Source organism: Quercus lobata, chromosome 1 (assembly GCF_001633185.2).
Source record: "Quercus lobata isolate SW786 chromosome 1, ValleyOak3.0 Primary Assembly, whole genome shotgun sequence".
In the NCBI taxonomy this organism is placed as follows: Eukaryota; Viridiplantae; Streptophyta; class Magnoliopsida; order Fagales; family Fagaceae; genus Quercus; species Quercus lobata.
In genome coordinates, this window is record NC_044904.1 from 52,814,780 (window position 1) to 52,836,111 (window position 21,332).

Below are 21,332 nucleotides of genomic sequence, written 5' to 3' on the forward strand. Positions count from 1 at the left end.
AGGGCCCAATCAGATGAAAATTAACTTGAGGAAATATTTATGGAAAATATAACTTATTTTCAGAAGGAATAAAAATTATTTTTGGAAAAGAAAGGCAGCATGAAACCGTAAGTGTGCACACGCATACACGCGTATGCGTACGTACACTTAAGCCACGCGTACGCATGCTTATGGCATGCGCATGCAACTAGGGTTCAAAAACTATGTAAGGAAAGATTTTTGCACTTAATTCTGGTTTGGAACAAATTTTACATCATCTAGGATCCACCCTACACCCCTATTTTACCACTATATAAAGCCATAGTTTTTAGCAGGTTAAATTTTTCCTAAAAAAACAAAAGGCTTGGGCCCCCCTTAGTTTTTAGCTCAGGCCCCCCTCCTAAAAATTATGAATTCCTAGCCCGCTAAGCCCAGCCGGCCAGCCTAGGAGGCAAGAGCCCATGACCCATGTAAATCAAAAAAGAAAAAAAAAAACTCAGTAGTCCAAAACAGCTAAACCTAACAGAGAAAGTGAAAGACAAAGGAAAAAAAGAAGAAGAAAGGAAACAAAGAGATAGTGAGGCAAGACAGAGAGATAGAGACTACCCAGACATTGACGCAAGAGTCTACCTAGCTGTCGCCACCGCCCACACGAGACCCATTTTGTCGCTGCCGTCGGTTGCTCAATTTGCCTAGCCCAGCTTCGTTGCTCCAGCCTTCTCAGGTATTTATAATTTAATCTATCCTTTCCTTTATTCTGTGCCGGTTGCTCAATCTGTGCTTGTGGAGTGTTTGTGTTTTTACTGATGACTGATGAGTGATGAACTGATTACAGATGTTGGTGATTGTGAATTGAATCTGTGCTGCGGCTTGTGGTGGTTTTTTTTTTTTTTTTTTTTTTTTTTTTTTTTTTTTTTTGCTTTTTGGCTTTGTGACTCTCTGTCACTCTGTGTTTGTGACTCTCTCTCTCTCTTGTAATTGTATTATATAGATAAGAGAGATAGAGAGAAAGAGAGAGAGTAGAGTTTGTAGAGATTACTCAGATAAGTCAGATTAGAGAATATTTGTTTGACTGTTTTTGTTAGTAGTGCAGAATAAATTTATAGTGTTGGTAGTGCTGTAGTGGGATTGGGTTAGTGGGTCAATGTCAGAAGGATGGAGACAACACAAAGACAAAGATAAATAAAGGCAGACCAAAGACAAAGAAAAAAAAATCCATATAATATAGAAAATTGTCACACAAATTTAAGAAAATAATAGTGATTCTCTTGTGTCTATTGTTAACTCATAATGCTAAATTAGATAAATTTATAAATTCAAAAGAAGTGGGAAATATTAAATTTATAATTAAATGCATCATGCATATTACCTAGATTCTAGTATTTGTCTTTAGTTAGCAACAACTAACAACAACCGTTTGTGCAATAATATATATGATTCTTATTTTATTTGTAGATCATGAAAAAATCAACTACAATGCTTGATTTTTTCAAAAGAAAAGATTCAAATTCTTCCGAAGTCAACATGAGATTGCCAACAACTAATGTTGCTATTCCAATTCTAAAAAATGTGGATGTTCCAATTCTAGAAAATACGCATTCCCCAATTTAGGAAAATGTTGATGTTCCAATCTCTCAAACATAATTTGAAATTTTGGATGCATATTAATACTATATGGATGTGTATTTGAATTTTTTTTTTCACTTATATCCGCCCCCCCCCCCCCCCCCCAGCTTGAAATCCTAGGTCTGTCCCTGATGTGTTAGGCACCTATTCTGCCCAGACAGAGTCTGGTCTTCTAGACTCTAATGACCAATATACCCTTTTTACATGATGTTGAATGATATGTTGAACACACATGATGGACACTTGACAAAAATTAATTTAAATCAATTTGCCTTATGAATGATGTCCTTTTTTAAAAAGAATATTCAGATTTGTTCTATGAATTAAAATAATTAGACTTTGTTAAAAAGAATCAGATCTATTTTGTGTAAAGTAAAAAGGATGATTTTATCAAGAAAAATCATATCTGTTGTTGGAAAAAAAAAAAAAAGAGATTTTGAAAAGAATCAGATTTGTTTTGTGTAAAGTAAAAAGAAACAAAAGATTTTCGGTTTATGAAAAACCAAATCTATTGTTCGTAACAAATAAAAAAGGCTTTTGAAAGAGGATCCACATTCATGAGACAAATTTATTATGCATGCATCACATATTAAAAAAAAAAAAAAAAAAAAAAAAACTTAACCTAACTCTTAATTCTTCCTTTGAAATTTCAAAATATACACTTTTATAACAAAGAAAACTTTTCAGGAAAAAAAAAATCAAATCTATATGTAATGAAAATACAGATCAGTTTTGTATTTAGAATAAAATCAGATCTGAAAAATACAGATTAGTTTTGTTTTGATAAAAATATCAAATCTGAAAATACAAATCAATTTTGAGATTAGAGAAAAAAATCAGATCTGTATTTAATGAAAATATAGATCAGTTTTTATTTTTATAAAAAAAAAATCAGAATTGAAAATACAGATCCATTTTGAAATTAGAGAAAAAAATCAAATCTGTATTTAATGAAAATACAGATTAGTTTTTGTTTTTATATATATAAAAAATCATATATGAAAATACAGATCCGTTTTGAATCTTTATAAATTTTTTTTTTAATCATTGTAGATTTTGAAGTCAAAAAGAAAGAATTGAAATAAATAATCAGCTAAGGTATCTAAGCATAGCAATTGCATATTAAGAACAAGACATAATGAAACATACTAAGCATATTCATGCATCAAACAAAAACAAAATAATTAATGGAAAAAGAAAAGAAAGAAGAAGAACAGAATACCTCTTGCATGAGCGTACTCTTCTAATGAATGAATATTTTAGAAATCAAAGAAGTTTATTCACCCTTTTGAGGTCTAAAATACCTTACTTACAAAAAAGAAGTTCCTAAAGCACAAGTCTCCAAAACGTCTTTAACGTAAGGGGAATTGAAAAGACCTTAATTCTGATTTGTTTCTTCTATTTATAGAGGTTGGGATGCTGAATGAGATTAGATACGAATTGGAACGCGTCCTTATCTCTAAAAAGTTGAAAAAGATAGGCTTTATCTTAATCAGGAAGTCACTGGGCTAGGCCGAGTTGCAAATTTGGGCCAATCCAGGAAGTGCCGATCAGAACTTGCCATGTGCCGATTAGCATTTCTCATGTGCTGATCGGCACTCGAAGAGTGCCGAATGGCCCCCTTGGGTGCTAGGCCCGCATTTGAGTTTTGTTCCAATTTGGACTCATTTTTTGAGGATTTTTTAGCCAAGAATCGAACCTGGATGCATTTTTAATCCGTATTCTAAAAATTAATCCATTTTTCTCGATATTCAGGTCTTTAAAGTGATGATCATCTTGTAGATAAATATTCCAAAAAAAACCTTGATTTTCCACAACTTCTTTGTTATCTGATTATCCACTTTATTCCCATGCAAGTAGGCTTATTTTTGACACTAACCAACAACCAATTACAAAATTATTTAACTAAATTTTATTGTTTAACCAATCAGAATTAATTTAAATTCATCATGCATGATTGGCTCCACCCAAACAAAATGCATGCAAATTGTGAAAACTTGATCATGTGTTATCTTTCAATTCGACAATCCGATTTGGAAATCGGACATATAGTCACGATGGTTAGAACCTCAAGATCTTTTTTATGATATGCAATGAATGAATTAATGCATGTAATGCAACTCTAAATTTTGGGTATATGAATGGTCACTTTAGTCATCTTCCTAGATTAAATTATGGGTGCAAAATCGAGTGTCTACGGAAAGCATGCTAAGTTGTTAGATTTCCTACTTTCTTTGTTTTTCTATTTAGAGTTTTTGGGTTAGGGTTTTAGGCGTGTATGCGTGCACATGCTTTATGCATATGTATGCAAACTCGAAGTGTGTGTACGCATACAGTTGGGATATGCACGCATACCTTATGTATGTGCATGCACACTCGTGTCCAGAAACCCCAATTCACTTCTATTTGGTTATTCTTTATTTTCTTTTACATGTTTAGCTTCTGTTTAAGCCTGTCTTTCATATCTTTGGGTACCTGTTCTTCTGTTTTGTCTTGCTTCATGCATGTGTATGCAAACTCAAAGTGTGCGCGTACACATATAGTTGGGATGTGCACGCATACCTTATGTATATGCACGCACACTCATGTCCAGAAACCCTAATTCACTTCTATTTGGTTTTTCTTTGTTTTCTTTTACATGTTTAGCTTCTGTTTAAGCCTGTCTTTCATATCTTTGGGTACCTGTTCTTCTGTTTTGTCTTGTTTTGTTTGGTTTTATTTTATCTTCTTAATGTTGATTAGGGTTTTAGATTGTTTGAATGCCATGAACATGCATATGAATATAAACATGAATTGATGCATAGGTGTAGTGTTGCAATGAGGTAAGTCATGCATAGATCACATGAACATGCATTCTAGCTTTAAAATATGAAGTTGCCTAATATGCTTGGTTGAATAGCATGAGTTTTGATGCTTGGATGTTTAGATGATTTGTTCAGATCTGCCTTGAGATGTTTCTGCCTTTGGTGATGTATGCTTAATGCCATAATAGATGAATGCTAGGCTTGGGGATGATATGTCACGTTGTTTGCTTTTAGATGCATGTCAGTATGTGTGTGTGTGAGTTAGAATAACATGTTAATTATGCCTTTAACGAGATTAAGACTTGGAACACAATGAGTAGAGGCCGACCCACAAGTCGGGTGGGGTTAGGTGCCTAACACCTTCCCATCCTCGTACCTAAACTTCAGACACGTGTTTTGGTAAAGATCAATCCTTCGACAAGGGCACTATATTTATGGTTCATAGACCTAAATTAGGTGACGACTCCATTTACACCCTTCACCATGGTCCACCCTAGGCCAAGGCATACTTCTCACAATTTTTTTGGAGAAAACTCCCAAAAAAGACTCCATTGCAAGCGCTTGCACCCACAATAGCGATTCCGCTAAATATAGAGAGTTTGACTCTGATATATTCCTTTTATTGATCTTGATAAAGGCTTGTTTAATATTGTTTGCACACACTTTCAATTGGTTCTTTTGTCCTTTTGCCATTGTTGGTGATGACTGGAAAGTGGGGGCCCTATTCGGGTCAAGACTTTCCGAAGTTCATCCCACCAATTCATGATCCGTGCCATTACCTATGATGGGCTTTGAGTACATTAATGGCTTGCCACCAATCTATTACGGTCCATTTAGGACTAAAGTTGGAATCATGGCCCACCTAGTAGTGAGTGACCTATGATCTATCCTTTTTAACTTTAAAGAGCTTACCCACACATAGAGAGATCCTAGATCCTATCAAAATAGGGTACCCTTTATTTCTCTTGTTTGTTCAACCATATATCTTGTGTTCACCTAACTCTAAAGGACAAATAAAAGATGTAAAATCGAAAGGATCGCACAAAAGTTATGGCATACCCTAAGACATTGGGATGAAAAGAAAAGAAGTTCTCACATATAAGAGGCTTATCCCAAAATTCAAAGATATATCTTAACTTGAAAGGTTCATAAAATCATAGCGTACTTGCTATCGTAATCCGACTTGGTGTTGCCAAATGCAGATGGCTATCCATCTTGCTTCTTCATTAATGGGGATCTTCTAGTGGACCAATTTCTTAGTGGCATTTTGATTACCATGTTCATGCACGACTATTTGACAAGTGACCTTATGTACATTAAAGTTCTTTCTTCATATTCGGTCATATGATGCTTAAATCCTCAAGCCTTCAATGATTCATTCATCTTGAAGGCCTCATTAGTTCTTTGGACTTTAGATTCTTAACCTCAATTGATTTTTGAACCATTGGAATTGTTTGCTCTCACGTATTCAATTTGTGGATCACACTTGGATTGCAATATCTTGAATCATAGCTAGCACTCTCCACAAGTCATTACAAATGGGTATCAAAGCAAACTTGGTAACCACATATGGCTCAGGGGCACTGTAACACAACATGAACTCTATTGATGACGTTAATACTTTAAGTGGGGGAGATTATAATACCTCAAATCGAGTGGATTGAATTGTTTAAGTGTGTATTGTGCAAATGTACTATGAGTCCCAACATTATCGCTCTTTTTTGTTTATCTTCCTCAATCCTAAGGGTGGGAGATAATCAAATTTTTATTAATGTTTTTTTCCCAATTCCAACATTATCGCCCTTTTGTGTCTATTTTCCTCTATGATATTATTAATATTATTTTTTTTAATGACTAAATTTTTGATAAATTAGATGAGCACATGTTTTTTTTTTTTTTTTTGGGTCTACTTTTAGGGCAATTAGATAGTGGTCATTAATTCACACTCATATACCCTTATTTTATTTATTTATTTATTTTAAGAGAAAATAGAAACAATAACTTCATTTCATTTAACTTGAAAGAAAACATTATAGAGTTTCATTGGCAATTATAACAACACTAGTCGCGGTCCCGCGCATTGCGCGAGATAATTTTTTTAGGGTGCTATTATTTAGTTAATTTTTACAATTAGGACTAATTTAATAAAGAATAATGTATTTTATAACTATACTATAGGGAAAATCACACAAGTAATATATATAAATTTTGTTGTATCAAATGAAAACAATATAATTTTGCTCAAGAATTCAAAAGGTAAGTTTGCGAAAATATTCAATTTTTCATAAAACTTATTGTAAGGACGCGTTTCGTGGCGGACCGTAACAGTGTCGGGTTCGCACGTGAAAAGGCCCCTAACAATATCATTTGTAGAGCGTGGGTTTGGAAGGTTAGGCCTTGGTTGATAGGCGGTGGGTTTTTCACGGTGTTCGTACCAGTTTAAGTTTTCCTACACCCCTGGAGTCTTTCTCCTGGAGGTGGGCTGGGAGGCTCAGGTTTCTGGCCATTTTTCCCAACCCCCCTCTTGGCGCACCTTCCTTTTTATTATATAGTCCGTCTTGGCTGATCCTGACCCTCCACTTGTAGGTCAGGCAGGAGCTTGTTTCTGTATCCATCCCATCAGCTGTCCTGTCTAACTTTCTATTAGTTGCATGGACCGACGTTCGCACCGCCCAAACGTCTTTTCTCATTAACCAGCTCTGGGTATTGGCAGGTGCATTTACTGAAGGGGGTCGGCCGCACTTTCCCTGGTCCGAGTTCACACCCTGCTTCCCTATGGGCCTCATTCCGTTCACATCCCTTTGAGGGGGCTGTTTGGGGATTGCCTACACCAAGGTGTTGGTCTTCCTGTTGAAGCTATGGAATGCCGAGGACAGGGTAAGTTCTCAACCGTTCCCCTTGCTACCTCGGCCACTGAGCATTTGTCTTCGGCAAGGTACCTCCTCGGCACGGGCCCTGGGCCCAGATAGAGTTTGGGCCGGACTGCAGAACTCTCGGACCCACACTTATCTATAACATTTTGTGTATCATTAAAAAGTATATAAAATTTAGAAATTATTCTTTTAGTTTTAAACAAACTTTCTCAAACCCAATTTTTTCTACCCTATACACCAAAAAATATATCTAAAAAAATTAATAAAACTCAACAAATCTATAGTTTAAAATAAAAAGAAAGAGAAAAATAAAAATCACATCATAATCAAACTCCTTCTCAATATGTAAAACATATCAAATGTGAAACATATCAAACTCCTTCTCAATATCCAATGCACAATCAAATTAAATTTTTTTAATAAGTTACGCAATAGAAATAGATGGCTAATTCTAAGCAAAAGTGCTAGTTGTAGCTTTATACATGATGATTTTAACTCTTTTACCTTAATAATATAAAAATAACATAAAAATAAATCAATAAACCAAGAGTACAATTCCAAATGGGAAAAAATTAAGGAAAATTTTTGAAAAGAAGAAGAAGAAGTATTGTGTAAATATTGTCATGATCTAATCCAATATTTGAATTTGTTTTCTTAAAAATCTTCAAAAATATACTAATGAGATATGGAAGATGAAGAGTAATATCAGATATTCGTTAACACTTAAAATAGTTACTCAAATATTTAGGAACATCCTATAAAAAAGACACAATTTGCTACTAATTTGTTAAACAAAATATTTACAAATAGTGAAAGGAAACTACACAAAGCCCATCTTCTTCAACTGCACAAACTATTCTTCATCATATTGTCCCGATTATCATTTTCCAAATAAAATAAAACTTGAAAATAACATAAAATAGGACATATTATAATATGATTTTTCTCCAAATTAGGTCAATAACAAACACCATTGAGTATAAACCTCTAGCAGGAGATCTATAACACGCTTGATTTGGATTCCTCCTATGGGGTAGTTGTCAGGTTATATCTTTTCTACCATCAAATATTAAGCAAGACTTGTGAATACCATTTTATAGATTTTTTTTTGTTTTTTTATTTTTTATTCTTCATTGATTTTATTTTTCAGTTATAAACATCTAAATTAAAGTAAATGAACATGTAAATGCAAAATTATATGTAAAGTTAAAACTGCTCAAGATGAATATGTATAGAATTTTTTATTTTTATTTTTTATTGATTTATTATTTAGTTATAACATTATGATTAAAGTAGATGAATATGTAAAGTTAAAACCACCTAAGATGAATTTGTAAAACCAATATATTTATATATTTAATATTGTCAAAAAAATTAAAGGTAAAAAATAATAAGAAAAAGAATAATAATGTGACGGATGAGGTGGCTCAATAAGAGTGTAGCAATAACAAATGTCATGCTTCAGCTTTTATATATATATATATATATATATATATATATATATATATATAAGAGTAACTCTAAATAATATTAAACAATAACGGCATAATATAATAATTAAATAATAACAAATCTACCTTATATATGTTGGGAAAAAAAATATATATTTACCTCAAATCCCAAATCTTTACTATGCCATTCTTAGAACCTACATACATCCAACTTCAATCACATTGAAGCCCCATTGCCATCACGTTATTGGTATGTTAATCATAGCTCATCACCTACCATGTCATTAGAGATAAGTGTCCACATTAGCATTTGGAAAGATATATGTAAAACACTGTAAAAAAAAAAATGTAAGACTAAAATGTAAGACTAAACTATTTTGTTTTTTCTTTTATAAGTAAAAGTAAGACTACTTGTGGAAGTGACATACTCACTGAGGGTAGTTTGATTGAACATCAAACCATCGAATATGCGAATTATTAGCTATAGCCAGGTAGTGTGTATCTTGGATTATTTCAAGCCAATTAACATACCATGCACATCATATATGGCATATCAAATCCAACTTGAAAAATTTAGAAGCATCAAGCATTACAAAAGTTACAATATACAGAACAGAAAAAGGAAAAAAGAAAAAAGAAAAAAAAGCATGATGGCCAAGACAAAAGAAATTGTAAAGAAAGAAGGAAGACAATTGAGTTTTACTTTTTATTATTATTTGGAGATGTCATATTAAAAAGTGCCCTAAAATATGATAAAACATATGCTGAAAAATAATTTTTTTTGTTTAACTTATATTTCTAATTTCTTATTGAAATACAAAATTCAAAAAAGAAACAAAGAAACAAAAAACAACTGTTCAACTTATGGTAACAAATAAAATATAGAATAAAAGGGGGAAAAAAGACATAAATTACTGCTCATGTCAAACATGGTCCCAATTTGATTACTACTAACAAAATATAATAGAGGTATTATACAAATTAGAGATATTACCTTTTGGTGGAAACCATTGCCAGTGGAAATGGAGATCCTACTCAATATATAGCTCTCATCAAGTATGAAATTTACGTAATGAATGAATATGTTAATATAAAAAGAAATCTCATCTCCCTTGACGTTGGCATCCTACTATTGCAATGCTCTCTTTAGCACTTGGGGCATCCTTCTCTAGGTTGGCATTGTCACCTTTGAAGCCACTAAACATTGTGCTCTCTCGCAGTTGAAGGCATCACTTGCAATGTCACCACACCAGAATGGTATTGTTTGTTTTATACTCCATATAGCAAAGAAAACGTTTTGGTATAATATTAAATAACTAAGGAAATGATTGGAGGAGACGAAATGATCACTGTCTTTTCATATACACAACGGAATCAACTGTTATAACATACAAATAAATGTTTTATAAAAGTTTTAAAAATTACAAATAAATGGAAAACCAAAATTAAAGTCTGACTAACTCTTTGAAAATGAAAAAAAAAATATTAATAGATGGATAGTGATAATAATCATTTTCTCTTTTAAGAAGAAATGATATGTTTCATAGTAGAATTTCCTTTTCTTTTTTTTCTTTTTAAATAAAATTTAGTTAATTTACGGTGGTAGTGCAAAAGACCACCTTGTATCCCATGCTATTCACATTAAAACTAAAATTTAATGTTGAAAGGAACTTTGAATATAGACAATAGAGTTTATGGTGGAGTGTAGTGCATCATATTGGCCACAAAAAAAATTAATTTTGCAATGGAAAACTAATAGAGTTTGTAAACCAAAAAGAAAAAAAAAAAATAGTGACGTGGCCGATGACGTGGCTCAACAGAAATGTAGCAACAATAATTGCTACGCTTCAGCTTTTAGATATATATAGATTACATTAGGATGGTTCTCAATCCATACATTCTCTAAATAAAAAATAAAAAAATTTATCGCATTTCAGGCCATCCAATGAGCAGCTTCTTTACCCTGCCTTCTCACATGCAAGAATTCCCGTTGTCCTACTCCTCTGTCAGCAAATTTCACATCCTCAATTACAGAATATACTGAGGCTTAGCATTCCTCTTGATCATTTAGAACATTAATAACATAAACGTAGAATCTCCCTCGAATATGACATATAATAGAAACTTGTTTCAGCCGCTAGAATGGTAGCTCTCCTCATAATTGCAAGACACAGATAATCTCGCGATTCAAACAGAAAGTGTCACGACCCAAATCCATAGAAAATGAATTTAGATGCATGACTAACCTGCTAAACTTATACAAATCCATAAACATAATTAATCCAAAATAAATCAATACTCCAAAGGAGATAATACTCTTAAAAACCCCTTACAAAAAAAAAAAAAGAAAAAAAAAGGTCTAAACTCCGCAAATGGGAAATAATCTCCGTAAAAACATGAATTACAAAATAAGGTAGCTAAAATTCTATAAGTCCTCAATGCATACTGAAGTCGCCTACAACTTCCATGCTCTACCTTGCATCTTACAAAGCGACCCAACGGTTCTATGTTTCCAACTATACTTTAATCTGGAAAAAATAGTAATTGATGGGGTGAGCCACACATCTAGTAAGTAATTATACAGAATACACAACGGAATGGAGTCAAGCAAAGCACGAGTATTTTACTTTTTCACAAACTCAATCAATGATATTAAAAATAATTATTCCACAAAGCATATAATGAATCACTTAATACATATATAATCACATCTTAAAATCATTTGAAATCACATACATAAAATTGATCAGAGCACAGTTTCACATATACACATCACATATTCTCACATACAATCCTGTGAGCGGATACCAACATCTAACCCCTGCTGGTGAGGGATCAACACATATTCTCACATACAATCCTGTGAGCGGATTTACACATATATCTGATATATCTGATCAATTCTAAAAAAACACTTCCTTTGAGTCACATATCACAAAGCAAAGTTTATACAAAATATACTAATTTACTTGATATTAACAATTTCTTTTCAAATACAGAGGCATATCAGAGATCACAAAATTGAATAGAACATAAATCAAAGGATGCTTGACTCTCTTAGAGAATGAATAAGAACTGAAGAGTTTACATAAATATATTACAATTCTTGAGTAAGTTTGAAAACCCAATTTGCTAAAGGAAACGTTGTAAATACCATTTGAAAAATAAGAATATGACTTTAAAATCACTTGGTTTTAAACAACTTAAAGAACAAGAACCTTTTTCGAAAATTTACTTTGAAACTCAATTATTTTTAGAAAATAATTTAGTTTAGAAATCATCTTTTCAAGGAGATTCGGACATTCAAAACATTAATTAAAATTCGAAATTTCTCTTTTAACGATATAAAAATGCTTTCGATAAACTTTAGGAAACTTTAACTTAAAAATATGACTTTTGAAAAACCTTGACATCTAAGAACCTAAACGACAAAACTTGTGCATATTTTGCATAATTACTTACCTCTCTTGCTAATATATTCGAACACAGCCGAGCACTTTTAGTCTTCCGTAAGCTCTAAACAGAAAATTACTTTAATCAATAAGCAAGAAATTTCATGATCATAAACTACTTCCTAAAACACTATAATACTCCACAACCTTCTCTTTCTATTTTATTTATTTTTTCCTAGAGTCATAATATAGGCAAAACTAGTTCCCACACGTAGAAACATCAAATCTGAATATATCTATTAGTTTATTCTAAAACAATCATCCAGTATATCAAATATCAAATTTAACCAACTACAAGACTTCGTGTTATGATTGACCGCCACCTTCTCTTTAGGGTCAATCCTAAACTAGTGATATAATCAAGGAAAACGTGGAAAATCTAGTAGGACCTAATATACACAAATCTAATAGAAGACTTGATGGCAATATATATAATTTGCACATGCAAAACCGAAGAGGGCTTAGCCAAAATTACAGATTCTAGAAATTCCGTGGCTCAATCTTGGATTCAAGGACCAACTTTTAGGAAAAGATATCTCTTAGAAACAATTCTACATATCGCCAATGTTTCTAAGATAAAATTTTAATCCTTTAATTCTTTGTTTCTAATGGATGAAAAATCATACCTGAAACAATCAGCTGCCTCTTCAATTAACTCCAAGGAAAAAATACCTCTTAGCCTCTTTGATAAAACCCTTCCTATGAAAACCCTGATTATCTCTTCCTCTACCCTGTAGTTTGTATTAGAGATGTGGGCTTAGTGGGTTAGTGGGCTGCAGTTACTAATAAAAAGAAAACCTATGGCCCAACAATTATATTTAAAAGAAAACTGATAATAACCTCAAATAAAAAAAATATGCGGGGTATTACAGAAAGCCTCTTGTAAAGACAAGGCTTTGAAGCTACCTGCAGTGTCACTAACCAAATCAATATCTCTATGGACTTAAGTATTTGAGCTAAACTAACATATAAAATACCTGTACAAAATTACTCCAACACTAAGTATATGAAGCAAATCTAAACCTTGTTAAGAATCAAGGTCAAATTATCTTCATAATAAAATCTATAAAATACAAGTATCTTAGCAATTCCATATAGAAAATAACATAATAGAAATCTCTAATGACAAAAGGTCTCCAAATGCAATGAAAATTTCCAAGCATTACATAAATAGCTAATAGCCCAGTCTCTGCAACTCAACAAATATATGATTACATCAATTCTTCCCTCAAAGCTTTAAATCTCAAATATTGAAATAGGAATGGGAGAGTTTGACAACTCGATTAGTAAGAAAAAACATGGTACTCAACAGGATAGACCACATCAAGTAGGATTAGTTGATGTGGAATAAGGACAAACATGATAATTTCTTTCAAATAGCGAATGGATGAATTATTGCTAAGGAGTCCCAAAGATCATGCATTCTAAAGTGGCTGTCATAGCAGATAAGAATAAAAGATAGCAATAGGCTTGGCTTAATGAATTGAAATTCTAAATTTTGCTTCAATTAATTGGCTGATCAATTTGGCAATACAAATAGAGATTAATAAATATATCATTACTCATGTCACCTAAAGTTTAAATTCTGTCTTCATATACTGAGTGAATTATAAACTGAAGATCTATTTCAATTTATTCATCACAAATCGTTGAACAATAGGGACCTTCTTACATAATAGAAAATACCAGTGTTGAGCAATCTAATATATAAAGCTATGAATCTTTTTATGCCTTATTATTTTCTTTTGGATATCTATTTTAGGAGTTTTGAAGAATTTTGACAAGAAAAGGGTGCTTTTAAGAAGGCAAAGTCAATAAAAACTATGAACATTGATACAAAATCCTTGACGGTGCTCCCTAGATATTTACACTAACAAATATGAAGAACATGAGCTCATTGTCAAATCTCAACATGTAAAATACAATGACTTCGTTTTGACATTACTTTTCCAGAGAAACTAACTTGGTATTCCAAACTGTGCAAATTCTAATAGGCTTGCACATCAGGAGTTCTTCTCTACAGGGAATGAATTCCTTAAATTACACAATAAACTACCTCTCTTACCTATTGAAGACCAAAAAGACCCTCTTGAAGCTTTCTTTGATATGGTAGCCTTAGGAGAAGTTCGCACTCTATGACCATTAAGCTTTCTTGCATGATTTCATTTTATTTCTATGAGGTGGTGTCCTCTTTGCAAGATCTTCTAAGCACTTCACACTTGCTAGAGATATAAAAGACTGACAGTGATCCTAATTTTAAGGAGAGGGCACAAAAGGCAGTGGTTCGTCTCCATATGATTTCTTTACTTTTGTAGCTTATGGACTGAGGTTGATCTCTCAGATAATACAAAATCAATTTGCTGCACATCCTGATGTATAGATATTTGGAAAGGGCATCTTATAAGTAATAAGTTTATACTTCAAAGAACGAGAATATCATAGACTAAAATTCTAGTGACTAATGCAACTTCACTGATATCAAATCAAATATGGTTAGTTTTTATGTTGGACTCTATCTTCAGCAGGAGAAGTGAGGCTTTATTATCAGAAATATCTTAGATCCAATAGATCCAAATCCATCCAAATATCAGAAACTGGTGATTGAATGCATCACTCTTTATTGATTATTCCTTATCTTTCTGTTGGAGTTGGATTCACAATACATGCAAATGCTCTTTTAGCTATTCAATGGATTTTGAATTTTCGACATTTGGTTTTAATTTGTAAATGAATAATAAAAGTATGTTGGGAGTCAAACCAACAAACATCAAATGGCTAAGATGGTTAGGTACTTAGATGATCGAGGTTGAACTACTAGACATTTGATCTAGTGGTATGTTATGTATGATTTATGCTTCAGCAATGAGAGGTCCTACGGAGTTCAATTCTTAAAATTTTCAGTTTATAATCTGTCACTTATAATATTAGTGCCAACTATCAAAGTAGGCACACTATAGCCAGCTTATAACCTCTTTAGCTTGAGGGGTTAGTCACAATTCCGAGATCTCAAGACCCTAACTGAAAACACCAAACTGTGACATAGCTCAATTCTAAGAATATGAGCTTCATAACAAAGCTTCTCCTGTGAATACAAAACTCTATTTCTCTCTCAAGGAGAGAAATGTCCCGCTCCAATGTAGGAGTAGGAGTTTGCTCTTGCATGGCTTTAAGAATGGAGAGAGTATCTTCACACCTTTGCATGTCCTTCCTGGGTATTATTTCATTCAAAATTACTTATATAGTTTTATCATTACTTGATGCTGGCTTCACATTAGAAGATCCACTGGCACTACAGCCCAAAAAAAAAGCTCAAATCAACTCTAGAAAAAAGAATCCATTTATGCCAATCAAAACCATTATTCCTAAAACAGAGAAAGAAACCTAATTATGCCAATTAAACTACCAAATAACTTATCAGCTTGAAATGTGTAATTGCTGTCCACATATATATTATATAGCAGTTCGTAAAAAATTGAGACGAGAAGGAATTGAACCTCAAATCGATTTTGCTGAGAGCAGTTGCTGCTGGTGTGGCATGTCCGGTGTTTGAGGTGTACAAATGATGTAAACTAAACAATACCGTTTCAAAAAGGACAAAATAATTTTTAAAAACATCTCTAAAACTTTTCTTTTTTGTATCCATTTGGTTGTGGCTAAATGACTCACTAGTACTTCACAAACTCAACAAGTGTTTTATGTGGCTAAATTATAGTGTTTATACAAAATAATTCATTTAGGTATGTTCTATGATGTGCAACTAATTTGAGTGAAAGTTCTGTTTAGTCATTACCAAAAAATAAAATTTATTTAGGTCTTTTTCCCCTCTTAAGTTTTTGGAGTATTCATTTGTGCTCATTAGGACCTAGATAGGAAATCTAGACTAAAATTATTTTATAATTAAATTAATTTTCTTATCATGGTTATAACGCTTGTCCTATTAGAATTAACATCTTTTAGTGTTCACAGCGTTTTTTTTTTTCAATCTGATGACCTTTCTTTTATAATAAAAGGACCAGATTATGTCATAGCATCAATCCATTAACAAAACACATAAAACAAGGATTTTAAGGGGGAAAAACTCTCAAACAATCTCACGTTGACATCATGATATTTGTTAATCTCTCTAAACAACCACAAAGAGAAACTAATAATAATCTATAGAATCATTCAAAAAAAAAATGCATCTTCATTTTGCATTTTCTTCATCTTCTATAGTGATATGAGAGCTCATAGGTTCAACAATACATTTTTTCTTGCTCAAAAAATTTAAAATAAGATCAACTAAACAATGAAATAGTAAGCACCCCAACGTTTATGCTCTTTGTGGATTATCTTAATCTAAACTTGGTCAATTCCAAAACAAACCGATTCATCTTAGTTAAACGAACCCACAACTACAAAAGAAAAGTAATTGTTGGCTTAGTTAAACTTGGTCAAATTTCCAAAACAAACCAATAGCCCTACCTAAGTCTAGCTGCCAGTAACAATATGATAACTAGAGTTTGGCAACATGCTTAGCTTTCCAAACTTTATTTCATAGTACTCCAATAACTCAAGCCTGAAAACAAATACACGAAGAATGACTTAGCTGAAATTCAAAACTCAAGACTAAAAATAATGAAATCAGAAAATCAATAATAATATATACAATCATACAAAAGGAGCAAAAAGCATAATTAAAAAGTTTGGATCACAATAAAAATTAACAAAAACTTTCACACCTCCCAATTTACTTACCACCTCACACAAGGGTCATTAAAAAAAAAAAAAAAATTATGGTGGGATCAGGTGTGAGGTGGTAGACAAATGAAGTGTTGGTGTGAAATTATTGTTGTAACTCTAACTTTATTGATTGATATTGAAAATAAACACATGAGAACATAAATATATACCAAAATGACAACGCTTGAAATGGCGCATACTTATCATAAATACGTTTGACATCTTCTTTGGCATTCTCTTTCTTTGTCTTGTGAACCTGACACAGAATATATAGTAGTTATTAAAAAGACCATACAATTAAGCAAAGCATTATGATTTTATGGCATATTTACATGAAGCTACCAATATTGAAACTCTCAAAACCTGTTGTAAATGTCGCTTTGTTTCAGTATCCATAGGGACCATTTGATAAAATCCAATGCACATCATTAGTGTGGCACATGCATAAGGACCAAAGCCTTTGATTTTACTCAATTTGTCAAATATTTCCTCATAGCTGGATGTTTTCTTGAGCTTAAGCTTAAGCTTTCCTTCCTCTGCACGTTCAGCAAGTTCAAAAATGTGACATGCTCTATACCCAAGTTTGCAACGTTTTTTCAAGTAACCCTTCGTAAGGGTAGCTAGTTCTTTTGAGCTTGGAAAATTCCCTAATGCCTTAACTTTAATATTATTGCCTTCTAGAAGTTGTGAATTTTCACTGTTCTCATCCACACATTTGTTGACCTTACTTTGTTTTTGAGCAAATTTCTTTCTCTTTAACCCTTTCTTTTTGGGATGTTTGACTATATTTTCACTGTTCCAGCCATCAGCTAACTCTGCTTGAAGTTCACATAGAGCTCTAGCCATATCCAATGTCCTCGTCCACCTATTTGAATATCATGTTGTATAATACATAAACAGACACACACGTGTATTAAAATCTTACCCACAACAATTTTCATAACTTTCTTCACAATTGTTAACATGGTTTGTTTTAATTAGTGCATAATATAAGTTGTGTAAGCCACGTAAAAATAATGTTCCTCTTAAAACATTCTATTTAAGCAATTGTAAAAAAAAAAATAATAATAATAATAATAATTGGGTCTATAGTATTAGTGCATTACTTGTAATTTTTATTTAAAGTAATATTTAAAAGAAAAGATGTGGGGCCAGTTAATTAGGAAGTATTGTTAAAGCAGTATTAACTGGGCCTATGGCCCTATCCGAGGAGGTCCAAATAAGATTATGAGGAGAACAGAATGAAGAGAGGAGTAGAGACAATATGAGATAGGTCCAATAAGCGTCCGAGGACAAAAGCCTTCTCAGCAACATGTGTCCGAGGTAGATCTGAGTGTCATATCATCACGGACTTACTTCGGAGTTACATCACAACTAAGGGTGAGACATTGGACCAGGGGTAAGAAAAGAAAGGTAAACAAATATCTTCAAAAGCTGATACCTCCACATTAAATGCCTCTTAACCAACTTTCTAGCTGCATTAATGTGGAAGTGATGCTTGAACAGTAATCAAGCAGGCTTACAGTTACTAGTTGATGGTTCTTAGAGGTGCTGGATGAGACAGGAAGGAGTCCCCTGAATCTAACCTACACGTGTGTGGTAAGGATGACACCAAGATTGTAGTATATAACATGGAAAGATGTACTGAAGAAGCAAAGAAAAAATCAAGGAAAAAGACTGGAACTCTAGTACAATTTTATTCAACAACATCATATGATACAAACTACTAAATCTATTCCGAGGATAGCTTTTCTAATCTTACTTGTGTCTAACCGTCTTGAACCGTTAAATCTAATCGTATTTCTTCTGGGATAGATCTAGTTTTTCTATCCACGCTTTACAAATTTATTGTTTGGGCTGCTAGGGTTTGAGCCCAATCCAGTTTTGGGACCAATCCAATTTCAGTCCTTACAAAAGATATACGAAATAGTAATTGTAGTTTGACATACTTTTTCTCATACAAGCATATCCTTAATAGTTGCACCACCTCTTCTTTTCTGTTCTTTTATTTTTATTTTTACTTTTTGTGCATATCAATTTATCCTTATTGGCTTATGGCAAAGAAAAATGCTACATCAACAATATATTCGTAACAATTTTACAACAAATCTTAGGTGACAAACTTCTATTAGTGGACAAAAAAGTAATTTTTATGATGGGTCTAAATTAGAACTAGTAATAGCATGCCACTTAGAATTTATTGTGAAATTTTTATGAAAATGTTGTGTGTAGTATCTCTTACCAGCAAATCATTACAACAAAAGATATCTTTAATCCAATTACTAGGAGAAATTACACTTTAACTCCTAAATTATATCTTCTTTTACACTTACCCACTAAAATATACAACCTTTTACACTTATCCTCATAAAATATTAACTTTGTAACATTTTGCACCCCCACCTATGAGTATTTGTTTAGGGAAGTAAGTGTGTATTTTTATAGTTTATAAGGGTAAGTATAAAATGGGGTATAATTAAGAGGGTAAATTGTGAATTATCATAGTTTAAAAGGTAAGTGTAAAAGAGGATATAGTTTAGGATGGTAAATGTCCATCCCCATAGTTTAGGGAATAAGTGTAAAATGATGTATAAATTAGGGAGGTAAAATATAATTTCCCTCAATTATTAAGAAAATTCTCTCCTAATTTTAACGACAAATGCTCGATACTTTGTCTGGATCAAAAAAGACTAATTAAATAACAAATGATCTAATATCTATATTAAAATATGATTAATAATTCAATGGACTAGTCTTCTTTAAATATCTTGAACTAACGTGGTTTTGTAATTAATATAGAGGCCTCATTTCATTCTATTTGCACAAACATTCTAAATCATAATATGACCATTATAATCAGAAAAAATATATATGGCCATTATAATCAGTCTTAGGGATGATTCTAAAACATAAAAAATAAAAATCAGTTTTACGGATACTTTACATAATCCCCAAGCTTGATCTTAAATACCACTAAAAATGCGAATATTATGACACCACAAAAGGTTTATAAAACAACTTAAAAACTTCCAACAAGTAAGCACAATTAAATGAAAGATGTCATTGTGTTGGCATTATTATGTGAATATTTATTTTTGCACTAAAATAATGCTTGTATTCATAGTCATACAACGAGTCACTTTAAGAACGTTTTCTATCCATGCTAGTATATATTTTAATTTGCACTAAAATAAGCAATTTATCCATAAATTGTTTTTGTGTGGCCAATTTCATTTTAATTAAGAACGTTGTCTTTCTATGTTTTAAAACATTAAAACCGAATTAGCTCTTTAGAATATAATAGTTCAAAATCCATGAAAAAAAATATAAAAAAAAAAAAAAAAAACTGGACCTACAAAAGAAGGAGAACAAATCAAAAAAAAGAAAAAGAAAAGAAAAGAAGAACATATATAAATGAAGAGCAATTGACAACGTAACTTACTTGCAGTTGCAAAGAAGGATGGACTTAACAGCATCTTCAAAGAGTGTGGGAGAACGAAAAAGTCGACCGAAACCTTTCTTCTTTGCTTCTGGATGCATGTTTTGAAACTCCCTCACGTTCCTTTCATCTCCTTCTGATATCCTTAGCATCCGACCCACTTGTTTCTGCCGAATTTATGCTAAAATCCATTAACATATTCATATATAATCACAATATGCACAACCAAACAATACATGAAAAATGTTAAAACTATTACAATTTTTTTTAAAAAAAGAAAAACTCATAAATTGGGGGGGGTGTTGTAATGAAAGTGATTGGTATAATTTCAATAATATAAAAAATAATATAAAATTATTTTTATTATTTAATTTGTAAAGATTATATAGTAAAATTTATTGTATGTATCTCTAACACCATTCAACAATATATAAGAGAGAGAGAGTAAGTAGTATATACAAGTATAGCTTTCTCGTCTTCAAGAGAAACGTTTTGGATATCATGAACTTGAATAAGAATAGAGCTATTGTTTGGAGGGTGTGAGATAGAAACCATGACAGAGGTGGAGTTCGCAAGTCGTAATGGTCGTTGAAGAGTTTTAGTAGATGGAATCCATGAGTTTGGAGCCATCATGAAAAAACCATGGTTGCACACGGCATCCTCTAGATTGAATGTTGTGATGCACTCTCCTAATGGCAAGTGCAACAAATGACAACTACCCATTTTTTTTCTTTTTTCCTCTCCTATTTTGTGTTCTTAATTAGTTGCTTCCAAATGTTAGCTTTGGATTTGCAACACCACAACACTATTTTAGTTTTGGTTGTTTGGGGAGGAGAGAGATCCATATATAGGCATATAGCTAGGTTACGATAGATAGATACGATAATTTCACTACACTAAGTTACGTGATGTTAGGTTATATTATTGAGAAAGGAACAGCAGGTCTTGGGCCATTGACTATATATATTGTTCTGTTTATTTTATTT

General features: G+C 32.3%; 1 protein-coding gene across 1 annotated transcript; it reads right to left on the reverse strand.

Annotated features, from left to right (window-relative positions):
- Nucleotides 1-16,356: 16,356 nt before the first annotated feature.
- On the reverse strand, nucleotides 16,357-20,976 carry LOC115955518. The gene is made up of 5 exons (XM_031073656.1): nucleotides 20,806-20,976; nucleotides 20,350-20,513; nucleotides 17,271-17,772; nucleotides 17,078-17,163; nucleotides 16,357-16,743 (listed from the first exon to the last, which is right to left on the reverse strand). The coding sequence occupies exons 1-5, from the start codon at nucleotides 20,974-20,976 to the stop codon at nucleotides 16,656-16,658; spliced, it is 1,011 nt and encodes a 336-aa protein (XP_030929516.1). The 3' UTR covers nucleotides 16,357-16,655.
- Nucleotides 20,977-21,332: the final 356 nt, after the last annotated feature.